At 30.7% G+C, this 15,518-nt stretch overlaps 1 protein-coding gene across 1 annotated transcript in view; it reads left to right on the plus strand.

Annotated features, from left to right (window-relative positions):
• LOC143191862 (uncharacterized) overlaps positions 1-12,903 on the plus strand; it is a 57,549-nt gene extending 44,646 nt beyond the window's left edge. Inside the window, exons 3-5 of the mRNA XM_076397304.1 lie at positions 2,921-3,092; positions 6,753-7,043; positions 12,234-12,903. Coding sequence (XP_076253419.1) covers positions 2,921-3,092; positions 6,753-7,043; positions 12,234-12,724 — 954 coding nt within the window. The 3' untranslated portion in view covers positions 12,725-12,903. The remainder of the gene's footprint in view (positions 1-2,920; positions 3,093-6,752; positions 7,044-12,233) is intronic.
• The last annotated feature ends 2,615 nt before the right edge of the window (positions 12,904-15,518 follow it).

A 15,518-nucleotide genomic window follows, 5' to 3' on the forward strand; every position in this document is an offset into this window, starting at 1 on the left:
TCAGCGGAAATTGCGTCAAAAATATCCTAATCGTTCAGTGCCTCCCTCACAAAACCACAATTTATCGTTTACATGCGAATTTTCGATAGTACGATCCCAGAGCCTCGTTCTGAAAAACAAAGGATGTCGCAACATTACAGTGTCTCCAGAAACACCAATTCGAAGACGTGGTTCCAAATTACACATTTCTGCACGCAGTTTAAGGCGAATTTTGTTCGAAAATGTTGCTGTAAAAAATTGAATTAATCCAAGAATTGCCTACATTAATAATGAGCTATGAAGTCCATTTTCTTTTCAGTGGCCACATCAATAAACAGTACAGTCGGGTTTGGGGACACAGAATCCTCAATTAATTCATGAAAGATCATTGCATCCACTACATCATCCACCAAATCAAAAATTTATGTGAATAGGCACCAAACGATTCAACATCTTAAAGACAATATTCGTCATAAAATTGAAGAAATTCAGCCTCAGATGTTGCAGGATATCATGAAAAACGTCTTTAAAATGAGTCGAGTCGAAAAGAGAGAAGTCAAAGAGAACTAGAAAATTCCAGCGAACTATTACTAATGTATCTTTAAGGAATCATTGTGGTATAATAATATTCTACAAGATTTATAACAAATTTTCTATTTAATCAAACAATTTTTTACTTTTACAAGGTACGAAATATAGCTCTTTCTTAAAAAGCAGAAAGTTTCCTTAATTTTTTTAGAAACACCTCATATAACTTCGAAAGAAATTATGTGAACCAAATCGAACTTTATTATGAAACCTTCAGACATGCAGTAAATAAAAGAGAAAGTTCTCCTGCAGCCAAACATGGCGAGTAATGAAAGGTACTCTTATGACAATAGTTTCTAAGACAAAAGATCGCAGGGCCGTTTTATTAATATGTTATAAAAGTTAATTGCCAAGACTGGTAATGAAAGTACGATGAAACATTTAAACGTTTCCATATACGTTTTCGCTAATTTTACTTTGTCATATTTCCCTTGTCGCATTTCTGCTCGTAAAGCGATGATTTATCTTTAAATGTTTCATTCAAGCGCATCATTTTCATCCTCTCATAACATACGAATTCCTCATGTTCGCAAAAATAATCTTCATACTAATCAATAATCAAAATAATACTTGTGTGTAAATATGGAACTAAATCGACCTAACTCATTTGCATTGTTATCTATTGAAGTAATATTGGTACAAGAAAATGATTATGTCAATGTAATTCATGGTTTTCTAACAGATTAAACAAGATTATACGACATGAAATATAAAAATATATTTCTTATTTAGTTTTAAGGAAATGTTTTATAAGTATTAATATACTCTTATAAAATATATTTTCAATATTCATAAAGTAGACCTTTTGATGTACATTTTTTTAAAAGTATCTGTAATTAATGAATAAAGCCAAATTATTATGATGTATTTATTCAAATTTACTTTATCGCCTTCTTCTGAAATAATTTACTTATGCCAACAAATAATCCAATTTTTTAAACTTTATCAATCCTATAAAATCACAGAAAGAAAGAAAAAAATCACTTGGAGCCAAATCAGTTGAATACAGTGTCGAACGTGAAGTGTAACGAATATATGTTATTTTATTGAACAAAAATTTGTTAATAATTAGGCATTTTTGGCGAATTTTCTATTCAGTCATCCTTCATTTTCTCTACACATGTAACATTTTCAACAACTTCGTGCTCCATTTCATTCACAAATAAGACTTCAAGGAAATTGTTTGGTATAAAAATCGCAAATCTTACTTGAGATGATGAACTGATTAAATGGAGAACTGTGAACAAACTAAATCGCAAATGGATAAAAGTCAGTTATACCAACTTAGCGATAAAAAGAATTTTGACAATCCCTTTTAGGTCCTCACCAAAGGATCAGTTCCCTGTTATTATGTGAGATACATAAAACCTCATCAATGTTTCTTAAATAATATCTATTGTATTTATTAAAAAATAACACTACATTCACTACTAGTTTTGTAATCAGCATGGTTTTTAAAAGATTGGAAAATATTTATTGGAACTGCTTTGCTAATTTATAAAACAATCATGTAAAAAGAGAAACTTATTTGATGAAGGTACTGGGACTTTATTCAAAAAATTAGCAGATGGGTACTGGATCAGTTAACTGAAGAATTCAAAGCAATATGCTTAAAAATTGTGAATTACATGATTAATAAACATTAAACTAGAGCAACCGAGGTATCATTATACACACACGCAATAGTACCATACTTACCAGAAAAATATTGTGTTATAATCATAATTTTGACTTATAAGTATTATGCTGAAATTAGCGCGGTTCATTAAAAGCTAATTGAAGACACACTTAATTAGTAACTCAAAATATTAACAAAGAAATAAGTATGTACCCATCATATGGTTCGGGCCCTTTTCCGTGTGATTTTTTTAAATTAATTTTTGGCGAACGAACAATAATATTCTAAAGGTCAAAACTAAGATATTTCCTTTATTTCCAAGGACAAGAAACAGAAAAGACGATGAATTGTTGAATAAATGTTATTTGCAAAAATATATTTTATATTAAACATAAAAAATACGGAATGGTTGATGCAATGATCAAGGCGACAGGACAGTCCTCCTACTGTTGCGACAGTCGCGGATTCGAATCCTGCTGGAGCATAAACGTGCTTTATATTTGTATTTGTAATTGAAAATATCTTTAGGCAACAGTGTAAAATCCAACAAGACAAAATCACCTCAGTAACCAGGCTGGTCACTACCCAGTCAGTAGCCATATAAACCCTTGTTAATAAAAAGAGACTAAAATATAACGAAAAAAAAAACATTAAGAAAGTATTTTTCTTTTTTACATACCAAATTTTGTATATGGATTGCTTTCAAAATAAACATGTGTTTCTTCTTTATTGCAGTACTTGCCAGACAACACGAAAGCGCCGTATTGGACAGGCAACCCATGTTCCGGAGAAAAGATGCCCGATATCGATCTATTAACCCGCGATTTCAAAATTCTATGGGAAACCCCCGAAAACGATACTACCCCAATAAAACAGAAGACCTTTATATTGACGGCCGTAGGATCAGGTTAGTGTTTTATACAAAAATCGAAAAACGTTTGTTTTGGTATACCTTAATACCACATAACATATACTGATAAATATTTTATCATTCATTTAATATATACTACTAGGATGCTTTGTAACTTGGAAATGAAACAAAAATGGAAAAACAAATTTGGAGTTGTAAAAATATTCAGTTTATTATTTCAGACAAAATACTAGCTACTATCATTCATTAATCATACCTCCTCGTTTGATAAAAATCTTCTTCTGCAAAATATTTTTTTAGGTGCCAGAAGTCAAAAGAAGCTAAATCTAGCGAGAGATGAATATTTTAAAAAATCTTATTTTAATTTACTAATTACCGATTATTTGTTTTATCAAACCAAACCCTCAGTCTACCACTGATTTATCAGTCATTTAATTTATACTACTAGGTTGTTCAGTAACTTGGAAATGCAACAAAAATGGAAAAATGAATTTATAGCTGCAAAATTAACTTTATTTTTCAACATAATTTCTTTTTTCGTACTAGCTACTATGACTCATTAGTTTTACCTCTCCGTTTAGTAAAAATCGTTTTTTTCAAATAATTTTTTCATGTGCCAGAAGTCAAAGGGAGCTAAATCTGGCGAATGAGATGGGTATTTAACAAATTCTTATTTTAATTCACTGATTGGCGGTTATTTGTTTTGTGAAACCAAACCCTCAGTCTAGTATTGAGATGGATGTCTAGTTATTTTTTCTGAATTAAATTGTGATATAAATAATTAGATTGTTTTTTATTACCTTTTCTCCTTTTTATCAGCTAGGGTTTATCTGGATTATTTAACACGGGCTCCGAACCATCGTCCTCTACCAGCTGGTGACTGACACTGAAATGACCAACTTAAAAATCATCCTTTAAGACATCCGGTCTTACCCAGTCTGATTACTGGCGTGACTGGGATCGTTATGCACCTTGTCAGATTTTCCACTGCTGCCTATGAATACATTTACAATTACAATCACAAACATAAAGTACATCTTGTCCCAACAGGATTCGAGCCCGTGAATTTCATCTTATATAAGGATTTGTCTGCTTAAAACAAATGTTTTGCCTTGAAATATCTTTTTGAAATCTTCAAAAATTATTGCGCACTGAGTACCAGATTTGGAGAATGTGGTAGAATTTAACCATAGTTTTCGTCAATTTGTGATATAATGCATCGTCTTGGCAAAATAGCACATTTTATATGAGAGAACTTTTTCTACACTAAAAAAATCATTAAGAGTCACATATAACTGACCGATACTTCAGAGACAAACAAGAAAGTACCTTTTCTGACTTGAGGAAAATAGAAGTGGTAATACAAATTATTGGGTTGATATTCAGCCCTGTCAGTATATAATAAGCTTTGAGTTATTCACCAAGTCTTGAACCAAGTGTGGATTTATGATGTTCAACTCTGGGGTTGTACCAGCCAAAACAATAGAAATATCATACGAAGATTACAAGACAAGGTACTGGATATATTATTGATGCTCCATGATGCATTCTGATAATACAACAAAGACAATCTGCATAATGAGCTGAAGATAAAAACTGTCAATAACATTATCGAGGGCTATACCCAAGACATGAACAGAGGCCACAAGAGCACATCATAATTGGTTCTCCAGCTCCTAGATAATGATGGCTTAGCCAGATGATTAAATAAAGTAACACCATTTGATCTAATTCAGTGAAGTTGTATATATAACTTAGTGCATATTAAAAAAAGTGACATAGATGTTTAGTCCAAAGTGTCTATCATCAAACAAGTACATTGTAATTTTAAACCATATCAAATTAGGATAAAAAATTTAATATTCTGCATTAAGTAAATCCGATAATGTCATTTAATATTCTTTATTCATTCCTTTTTTTCTTTTAGCTTCCGGTAAAATTGATGTAATAATGGTGAACTTTTGCCACAATATATAGAAGATATATATAGTGATGTATAGTGTATTATGTGTATTAGAGAAAGATTTGTTTTATATGAAAATACCCTCAACAGAAATTTTTGTCATCTCTTATCCTGTTTCATTTAATATTTATTATATTGTTTAGTTATTCATAGATCTAATCTACTGTAATAACTACAATTATTAATATTAAAAATTCTACAAACGAAAATCGTTTTCCATTTGCATAAGCCTTTGATATCTACTTTCTCTAGCTTATATTTAGATACCACACATAATACAGCACGAAAACACTTTCGATTTTACCGCTTTCTTCTGGCCAAAAGAAATAAAAAATCCATTCGGTATACACAATAAAAAATACGGCAATTACCTTTCCGTTCAAACGAAATGATTCCGTGGATGTAATTAAGGTATATTCGGCATGGGTAGAGTTGATGTTGTTGAAGGTCGAGCGCTTCTTTCCTTTGTTCCATGCAAATTGTTGTTGATTGTAACAATTAGTCGTTAAAAGCAATTACGTGATATTTGATACACACACTAGAACATTTAGGCGGTATAATAGACCTGGAGTACTATAATAGAGAGCTATTTTTAATTATTTTGTACAAGGTCTAATGTTTAAGCTAATATTAATAGGTTTGTTTTTCTGTTTCTAATTGGATATATTAGGTGATCGACTGACTAATAGATAGATAGTCGACTTTTAATAATATTTCTAGCAAATATATTGTCTATCGAGCGCGCTATAACAGGTTAATTGAAAAGTCCCCGACCTGACACATAAATGGCACTACTAGAACTAAATCTGCTTATTATGCTTATGCTTTTTAGTTAGCCCTAACCCTCAAAAGATGCGTGTATAAATTTGACAGCTGTCGGATTTGTTTGTGAGTTATAGCATTTTGAGTGAAGCAACTTTTGGTAAAAAAATGGATAACAAGGAATTTCGCATGTTGATAAAATATCGCTTTTTGAAGGGAAAAAATATAGTTGAACCAAAAACTTGGCTTGATGTCGAGTTGGTATCGTTGATATCGTTGGTATGCTAACTTTAAACGTGGTGAAATGAGCACCGAAAACAGTGAACGCAGTGGACGCCCAAAAGAGGTTGTTACCGACAAAAACATTAAAAAAATTCACAAAATGATTTTGAATTACTATAAATTGCAACTGTATGAAATAGCAGACACTCTAAAGATATCAACTGAACGTGTACATCATATCATTCACGGATATTTGGGCATGAGAAAACTCTGTCCAAAGTGGGTGCCGCGCGAGCTTACTTTTGACCAAAAACAACAACGAGTTAATGATTCGGAGCAGTGTTTGAAGATGATCAAGCATAATAAACCCGAGTTTTTGCGCCGATGTGTAACAATGGATAAAACATGGCTCCATCATTTCACTCCGAAATCCAATCGACAGTCATCCGAGTGGATTGCACACGATGAACCCGCTCCAAAGTGTGGGAAAACGCAACAGTCGGCTGGCAAAGTTATGGCAGCTGTATTTTGAGATGCGCATTGAATAATTTTCATTGACTACCTTGGAAAAGGAAGGACCTTCAAAAGCGACTGTTACATAGCGTTATTTGACCGTTTGAAGGAGGAAATCGCCGAAAAAACGGCCGCATTTGAAGAAAAAGCTCCTTCATCAAGACAAAGCACTAAATTAATACACCAAAGTCAACCTAATGTATAAATCACTAAGTAAAATTATATCATTGTTTCAGGACCGTTCTGCAAGGATCCCTTTCAACACACATGTATGCGTATCGGACGCATCCCAATGCTGTGTATCTCGGATCATCTGTTATGCGATGGTATCCAAAATTGTCCGAAGAGTTCAACGAACAGCGACGAAGACGAGAAACTGTGCAAGACTGCTCGCAACGCTTGGGAGAAGATTTTCGTCGAATTGGTGAAGAGGTACCGACCGCAGCCGGGTGACGGAAAATGGCTGAAGGTGAACATGAGCGACGCGGCTGATGCGTGGTTGGACTGGCAACTAGTCAAAAGGAACAGTAAGTGTCAAATAATAGCTATCTTAAACTTTGGCAAGGTTAAAATATTATGGAAAAAGATCCTCCGCCATTTCGTAATAACAAACTCGATCTTAAATGTTAAAATGGGAAAACAATTTTTGGAATCGTTTAAGAACATTCCATGGTAATAAAAATGAAGCAAAATACCGAACAATCTTAACACATTCCTTAAAAATAAATCATTAAGGAATAAATTAAAAGGAACTGTTTATAAGGTAAATTAGATTCACTAAATCAGTATCTGTTTTTTTTTAATTGGTTTTGGAGATAGTTTTAGACTAGTTTTAGAAATATTTAATAAATTCATTATTATACTGTTTTTTATCATTAACCGCAATTTATTGAACTAAAAAGTATAAATCAAAAATGATGAGAGATTGAACTGACTCTTTTATACTGATTAGATCTGTTTCACGCATTACGGTCCAGCAGTAATCGCTTAAAAGGCCTTCATCTCAAAATTCGTTGTATGTATATATCTTGATTAGCCACTTCTCTTGCTCGTCGCTCGTGTCGGCCAAGTTTTGTGGGAAAAAATCACGATGTGAATGCAAAATATGTATTTTGAAAGACATTCGAGCTCCACTCTTATGTTAATTTTGCAACAAATTGTCCATTGATTCGATTTGATTAAGTACTGGAAAGCTAGCCCTTCGCAATTGAGCTTTGACAAAGTTTTTAACAAAGCCCAGTTTAATGTGAAGAGATGGCAATAAAACGTCTGGTGAGATCACAACAAAATTAGCAGTTATTTACATGATTTTTCTGAATTTTTGTGAAAGTACACATTCTCACCAAGCAAGTACCGCAAATAAACATCTTTGTTTTGTCATTTGTCATAATTTTTCCATGTTTACCAGACATATAATATCCACATACGTAACAAAAATATAGTCTCTGCATTTTCACATGTTCAAAAGTACAATAACAGCATAAAAACAAGTTCCAAATGAACGCGATGCTGCCATTATCTGCGAACTCGAAAACACGAACCAATCTTGACACTCAGATTGAAAATCTAAGTGGCATCAAATTACGTGAAGAATCTGGACGGGTGCAAAAGTTGACCCGAATTTGTAAACTTGTATTATTAATAATCTACTTAAATGCTGCTGACTTTTTTATAAATTTTACCAAAGAATTCCTACAAATTATTATAAAAAATATACTTTCCATCAACTGTCATAAGAAGTACTTTTCTTATTAGAGTAAAAACTAAAAGCGCATGTTTATACATTGTAAAAAAAGTAAAATATTATTAAAAATGATCTTCCGTTATTTCTTAATAAAATATTAGGTGCTTGAAAACATAAGATCAGTCTTAGTTTTCATTTCTTAAGTACAGGCCATAGTTTGTCTCAACTGATTCTTAGATTCAATAAAATCTTTGCCACTTTACACTACAACCCCAAAATATTCTGTCTGAATTACTCATTATCCTGAAAACTGGGAACTTTTTGGAACTGCTTTATTTTGTTTTAAAAATGTCGTAGGACTTCATTGTTCCAAACAAATAAATACAATACGAACCAAACTAGTTCACTAATCACATTATTAATGTATGCATCTGATAAGCAACATTATTAGCAATATGAATCAGTATAAATATTGGACAAGATTTTTTTGTTGTTTTGGTTGATACAAAGGTACGCCAACACGAACCGGTTAAGTGAAATAATTCGATTCGACAAAACAAATATTGATGTGAGCTGAATGAGTTCAAAACCGAAAGTAAAATCATTTATAGTGGTAAATAATTAAACTAAACACCTACATACTATGTTATTACAATATTTCTGCTTGGAATTATGTAACGCCATGTATAATCTTACCCAAGATGTGATCATCTGTTGTCTAGTGCAATATTTGATTAGTTTTTGCCCCTTTATAGTTAGTAATTGAAAAATCGTTATAAAAAAGTTTGTCCGCCACTTTGTAATAATAATTTTATATAAATTACAAATAACAACAATTTCATTATTTATAATACTCCATATTTTTTTCACAGCACCTAGGTTTTATCGTAGTATCGACAATTAAAAAGCACGACATTTATTTTTGACATTCATATTGAATATTTAATTAACTTGATAAACAGAACTTGATAGCAAAAATACAGCCATTTTTCAGAAGATCCAAAAATCCAATCCCTCACCATTTTGTAATAACAATAATGAATGTAATACATTTTACACAGTTTATAAATTTCTGTGCTATAACATGTGTTTATTCTGGATAGATAATTTCAGATTTCAAAAATATTTGTGTTCAAATAACTGCACTTATTCTTCCCATATGTAGAAAAATATTTAATAACGAAGCTACTGTATATCTATGTTATAGAGATGTATTTGTGAGTTTTTAAAATATCGAATGCATTCAGCTAATCGTAACATAAATATAACAATCTAGTTCAAAAAGTGTGACACTTATTTGATAAAATGCATTAAATTAACAGTGAATTTTGTTATTTCTAAATTCAACATTATACGTCAAATATACTGTGACGCATTTGTTACCAATAAACACCTTCATAAATACAACAATAATGTAATTAGTGGTAATTAGCATGTTGCTCCCATTTTATAGTAATGGTAAAAGTAACAAAACAAATTAGATTTAGAACATTTTATGTTAATGTTGATGTAATTTAGATACTACATGTAATACTGTTTTATGAGGTACTAATTCTTAAATTCACTATTTTTACTTACTTTCAGTCTTATTTTATATTTTATATCCTATTATATCCTGTAAAATATTTGCTTTCAATTCCATGTTTTTATGCCATAAGCACTCAAAATGAAACTGAATTACTTTAAAATAATTGATCCCAACAGCATAAAAGTACCAAGGACTTTTTAAATGTTTAAAGTACTCCTAACATACATACAGATATTTCATCATCTACCTTATATTGATATTAATTGAAATTTACATAAATATTTGCGAAAACATAAGAAACAATATATGAGAATGGTATATTTTAATATCTAAAGTGTATACAGGCAACCCAACTTACATATTTATACACTGAAAATATAACATAAGCCTCATCATAACATTATTTTCAATACAAACTAACAAAACAATACTTAGTTTTAAAAATTGTTTTAAAGAAGATGTTCAAATAAATATGCTTGATTTTTGAAAGTATAACATTTATAAGATACTGTTAAGATGTGGCAAAGCCCAATTATGACGTTTTTAATGCACAGGCAAGATCTGTCACTATGTCTGACCAAAGTTTTGAAGTTTTTAAAGTAACATTTAACTTAATTGACAAACTAAATTTTATTACTAGGCTACGATAAAAATTAATTTATTTCTAATATATATTTATTTAATTTTCGTAGGTTAGCTGACGTTATCTCCTATTTTTAAGCCGACAAACATTTTCTTGTTCCTTGTACTTTGTTTGCTTGAGTCGAGTATTGGCAGAAAAATGATCCTTACAGATACACGCGGTCAAGAGATTTTACAACGAACACGCTAAAATCCATATAGTATTATCCAGGCGTCATTTTCTTTGACCATCATTTGTTTCCATCAATTATACATGACGTAGCTGATTAAAACTTCCTTCTTGATGATCAGACCTTGAAAAACGTCTAACAACAATATGTATAGTATTGTATACAACAGTATGTATCTTAAAGTAGCAGTGAATGCACGTCATCAATTTATGAACACCAATTTAAGTCGCAATGTTGCCACATTATTTCTGACATTTTAGTTTATTTCAGTAATGCATATATTATCGAAAGACTTAAACTATAGTTAATTAAACCGCGACAATAGTTTGTAGGTTAGAGTTATTTTATTATATTTACATTGAACTCTTTTCCAAACCACCTATGGTATCGCCCGGAGGTCGGTAATCTACGTAATTAATAATTATATATCCAAGTAATCTATTTTTCTTTCATTTGAGAGCATATTCATCTTTTATGTTTAGGTCTTGTTTCCTTCGCTGCTAGGTTTTCTTGTCAAATCATTCTGATATCACTGTATTTCCACTAGATTCTTCTGTTACTACTTGAGTACCTTTTCTTGATAAAATTACAGAATAATAATCTACAGTTATCTTATATTAATTATAAATACCTTTAGTTGGTTCCACTCTCATCAACCTGTCTTAATATTGTCAGCATTGAAGCATAATACCACATCCAGAAAGTTTCATTCATTCACTGACACATTCTGAGCCAATATTCAAATCAATAACTAAGCTGTTAATTTCCACCCTAACACTAATTCACAATTCCACCATTTGTCAATTTCTTCTTCTGCGTGTCTTCTTCTGTGTTCATCCAAACCGAAGGGTGTTATCGTAGACAATCCTTTCCACATATCCAAACAGTTCTTGCATGTCTATTGTCATTATTCTTTGCCACATCCCATAACAATTCAATGGATACTTTCCATACTAACACTTATAACAGAAACTCGACAACACTCAACATAAAACACAAATGATTGTATTAAATTATGTTTATATTATAAAAACTACTCACCATTTTTGAGCATTTCATACATTTAATCTTGAATAGAGTTAACATTACGGTATACATTTTATTTTCGTTAAATCCAAAATTGTATTCTTGCTCTTTTTTTTTTGAAAGATTTTAGTCATAGTGTCCATACTAGTATTTCAGTACACCTGCAACGCAATAAAAATATTTCCATTAGAAACACCAGAAGCTTAATATTTAATAGTATCGATACTTTCCTCTCTAACGTATTTTACTAATAACAACGGACCCCCATTACCTCATTCAAGTTATTAATTAGAAACGTAATCTGTATCTCACTAACTATTTAATTAGCGTCACTATTTTCAACCAGAGTAATCATAAATATCCAGCAGCGATTTGAAATTTATCAAAACAAGTAAACCACCAAAGCAGCATCTGGAATAAAATGAGAAGAAATATATTGTCTAGTATTAAAACGAATGTACAAACTTCAATAGGCAATACATTATACATCTTGATGCCGTGAGTTCAGTGCTACTTCGGATAGACTATAGAGCCATAAATTCATAGCTAGATGTTTAAGATTAAGCTTCGACTTTTTCTCATTTGCGAAAGCAATGTTGTACACCAGTTATGTTGCCAAATATATAGTGCTCTACCTACTAATTTACTTTACTGATTTTTTTTGTAGCAACTACCAAACCAGAAGTGATCAATGAGACTCACAGCGCCACAGAATCCATATCGGCCATGCTGAACAAATACGGCCCGTGGGGTTACCTGATGATGGGTCTCCTGATTTGCGGTACCGTCCTCTTCTTCTGCGGCCTATGGGAGTGCTGCTGCAAACGACCAAAGCCCGACGTGGACCCCCCTCCCACCACCAGTCCAACCACCGTGCTCATAATGAGTTGCGAACGGGGAGCGTCATCCAACCCGCTGCCGCCCAATTACGACGAATTAGATCTACCGCCATCCTACACCACCCTGTTCCCCGTCGAGCAGCCTTCCAGTTCGAGTCCGACGCAAAACGAGGACGACGCAAAAGACAGTGACGTTGGTGATAGTTCTAGTGAGGATTCGAATCAGGCCGGGAGTAGTGGAGGATCGGCAGAAACTGACGGTGGCAACGTCGCTAGTACTAGTCAAGAACATAACCTAACCAGTTCAGATTCAGGATAGTGTGTAAGGATAATAACAATAATAAATTGTGTGATATTACGACTGATTTGATAGGTATGTTAGAGTTCTCAGATATCACGAGTATTATAATATTTATAATACTAATTTTTTTAACCTTGTTTTTATTTATGTGACAGAACAAATGGTTTTTTTTATAATAAAAAAGAAGTTTTTGATTATTATTGTTTTCTTTCCATTTGGTAAAAACAAAGAAATCGCTCAAAATATGAATCCCAATCCGATTAGTATACATTGCTACACATCTCCGGATTTGGCGCATGCGCACTCTCCTACATAGAGTAAACCATAGAGTAAAACCAAAAAATAAACAATATGAATAATAATTAGCCATTTACTTTAAATATAATAGTAATGATTTAAATTTTATTTTATAGCTAAGATGTAGCTAGAATTTGTTGAAAGTAAAAGTCGAAGAATGTGGAATTCAGAGAATCAGAGAAGAAGAAATTAGATAGCATTTTGCTAAGATGTAAGAACAACGTACAGTGATACTTTGAAACAATTAAATTTGTTAATAGAAGCAGAGCTGGATCAAATAAACAATATATAAAACTATCAACGACACCCTAATGATCTAACGACAAGGAAAATACAATGCATTATTATTTAAAGAGTATAGCTAAATAAATTATTGTTTTGTAAAAATAATGATGTATTGACTGAGATGTGTTTCAACTTTAAAGTACAATTATCTATTCATTTAGGCCTGTAAATCTACAATATGTTAATTGAAAACTCAAGGTAGTCAATTAATTAATGGGGTTTAAGAATTATTGGGATTAAGAATAGTAGCGGTAATATTTGGAGATTTTAAAGAAAATTTTACTCTTTTCATATATAGTGGTGGCTTTTTCGTTTGGTTTTATTGGCTGTGTGTGATCTAAACGATTTTGGTCTTTTTTATGGTAACGTTTATTTATATGGTTCTTGGAGTTCTTGTTATTGTTTATAAAAATAGAAAAGCATATAGAAATTATTTTTATTATTTCATTTTATTTAATAATGTTTTAAATAAAATGTGTTATTTAAAAAATTTTCAATGTTTATTTCCCTCCTTATATATAGTTTCAACATTTAAATCAATTATTTATCATACTTGTGTATTTTTATTTATAAAAAATAATGATGATGTGTAATATGATTTTTTATAAAAATAGAACAGCTGAAAACATATTATATACAAACATTAATTATATTATTATTATTTCGTTTTATTCAATTTTTTTTTAAATGTGTTATTTCCAAAATTTTACCATTTTTATTTACCTTCTGAACCTATTTACCTGCTTAACATATTCGACAGTGAATCTAATAATCACGATAAAAAAATATACAGCCGAACATAGAACCTCCTTTTTTGAAGCCCGTTAAAAAAATAAGTAAATAAAGCTGCATATACATATGAGCCAAACTCGGATTATTCTTAAAATTAAATGAAGCCAATATGCGCAAGCGCCAAAACCGGAGATGTGGAGAAATGTATAACTATTTATAATATTTTAACGAGAATAGCAAAAATAAGAAATGTTTATCTGGTAATGTATTACTAATAATATATATTGTACATAATGACAATGACATAAAACAATGGAATCAATGCCAAACATTTTTAATGGAAATGGGGAAACATTCCTTTATAGGACTTTGGTCAAAAAGTATATTTAGCCATAAGAGTAAACAACTGAATGAAGAAAGTTTTGTCATTAGTGAACTAGAAAGTTAACATATTTGTATTTTTATGAAGAACGGGGAAACAGGCCATGTGAATTATCAAAAGTAGTCAAAAATTAAAAATAAGGTTATAAATGGAAACATATGCAAAAATGGATAATTAAGGATAAGTAAGTCATAAAAATTAAGAAATTAACACTACAACTCGTTCGCAAATAAAAATGAAATAAAAATATTATATTTATGGAAGTTTTATTTATTATATAATTGGCAGATGATAAAAAACTTAATTTGTTTATCGATTATGTTAAATTCCTGTGACGAACTGAAGAAATATACAAAAAATAGCAAAGTACATTTATTCTACTAGACAATAGGATGTCTGGAAAAGTTAAATGAATATTTCAATCAATTGTGACAAAGTATCATATGAGGATAATGATTATTTCACAAGAAAAATATTTCTAAATCTTCAAACTTTAATTAAGACAATTATAATCACTAATGATGATAAAAGTAAATATAATATAACATATCTCATATATACAAACTCAATTATGTTTAGTTGTAACTTAATTAACTTTGTATATCTGAACGACAGCAATATAAACAAAATATTTAATTGTTAAATTCATATACGTGTGAATGTGTTAAAATGAATTTATTTGTCAACAAAATAAAAATATTGCTCTCAAAATAGTTTTTAGTAATTCATCAAAGGAAAAAATTTATAAAATAATTATTAATAAGTGTGGAAAATAATTTTGACAACTTCATTCATGTACTTTCAACAATAATTTCATAAGATTAATTAATTCATAGTTATTTCAGTTTTATAAAAAATGTTGCTTCTATTTTATTTTGTATTTATTACATTTTAATACTGTTCAAGTACAGTAAAAATTATTATGTTTTTCAATAGTACATTATTACTTTGTTCTTCGTTATATATAGATATAATTTTTAATTTATTAAAAGGATTTTCATAAATGTGGGACTACTGTTTATATTAATTTCATAACTAAAAATGATTAACATATACCTATCTATTTAAATATATTCATTCCATATAAAATGTTGGACATAAATATAATAGGGTGGC

Source organism: Rhynchophorus ferrugineus, unplaced genomic scaffold (assembly GCF_030347505.1).
Source record: "Rhynchophorus ferrugineus isolate W39M unplaced genomic scaffold, kcgeb_rfMv2 rfM2, whole genome shotgun sequence".
In the NCBI taxonomy this organism is placed as follows: domain Eukaryota; kingdom Metazoa; phylum Arthropoda; class Insecta; order Coleoptera; family Curculionidae; genus Rhynchophorus; species Rhynchophorus ferrugineus.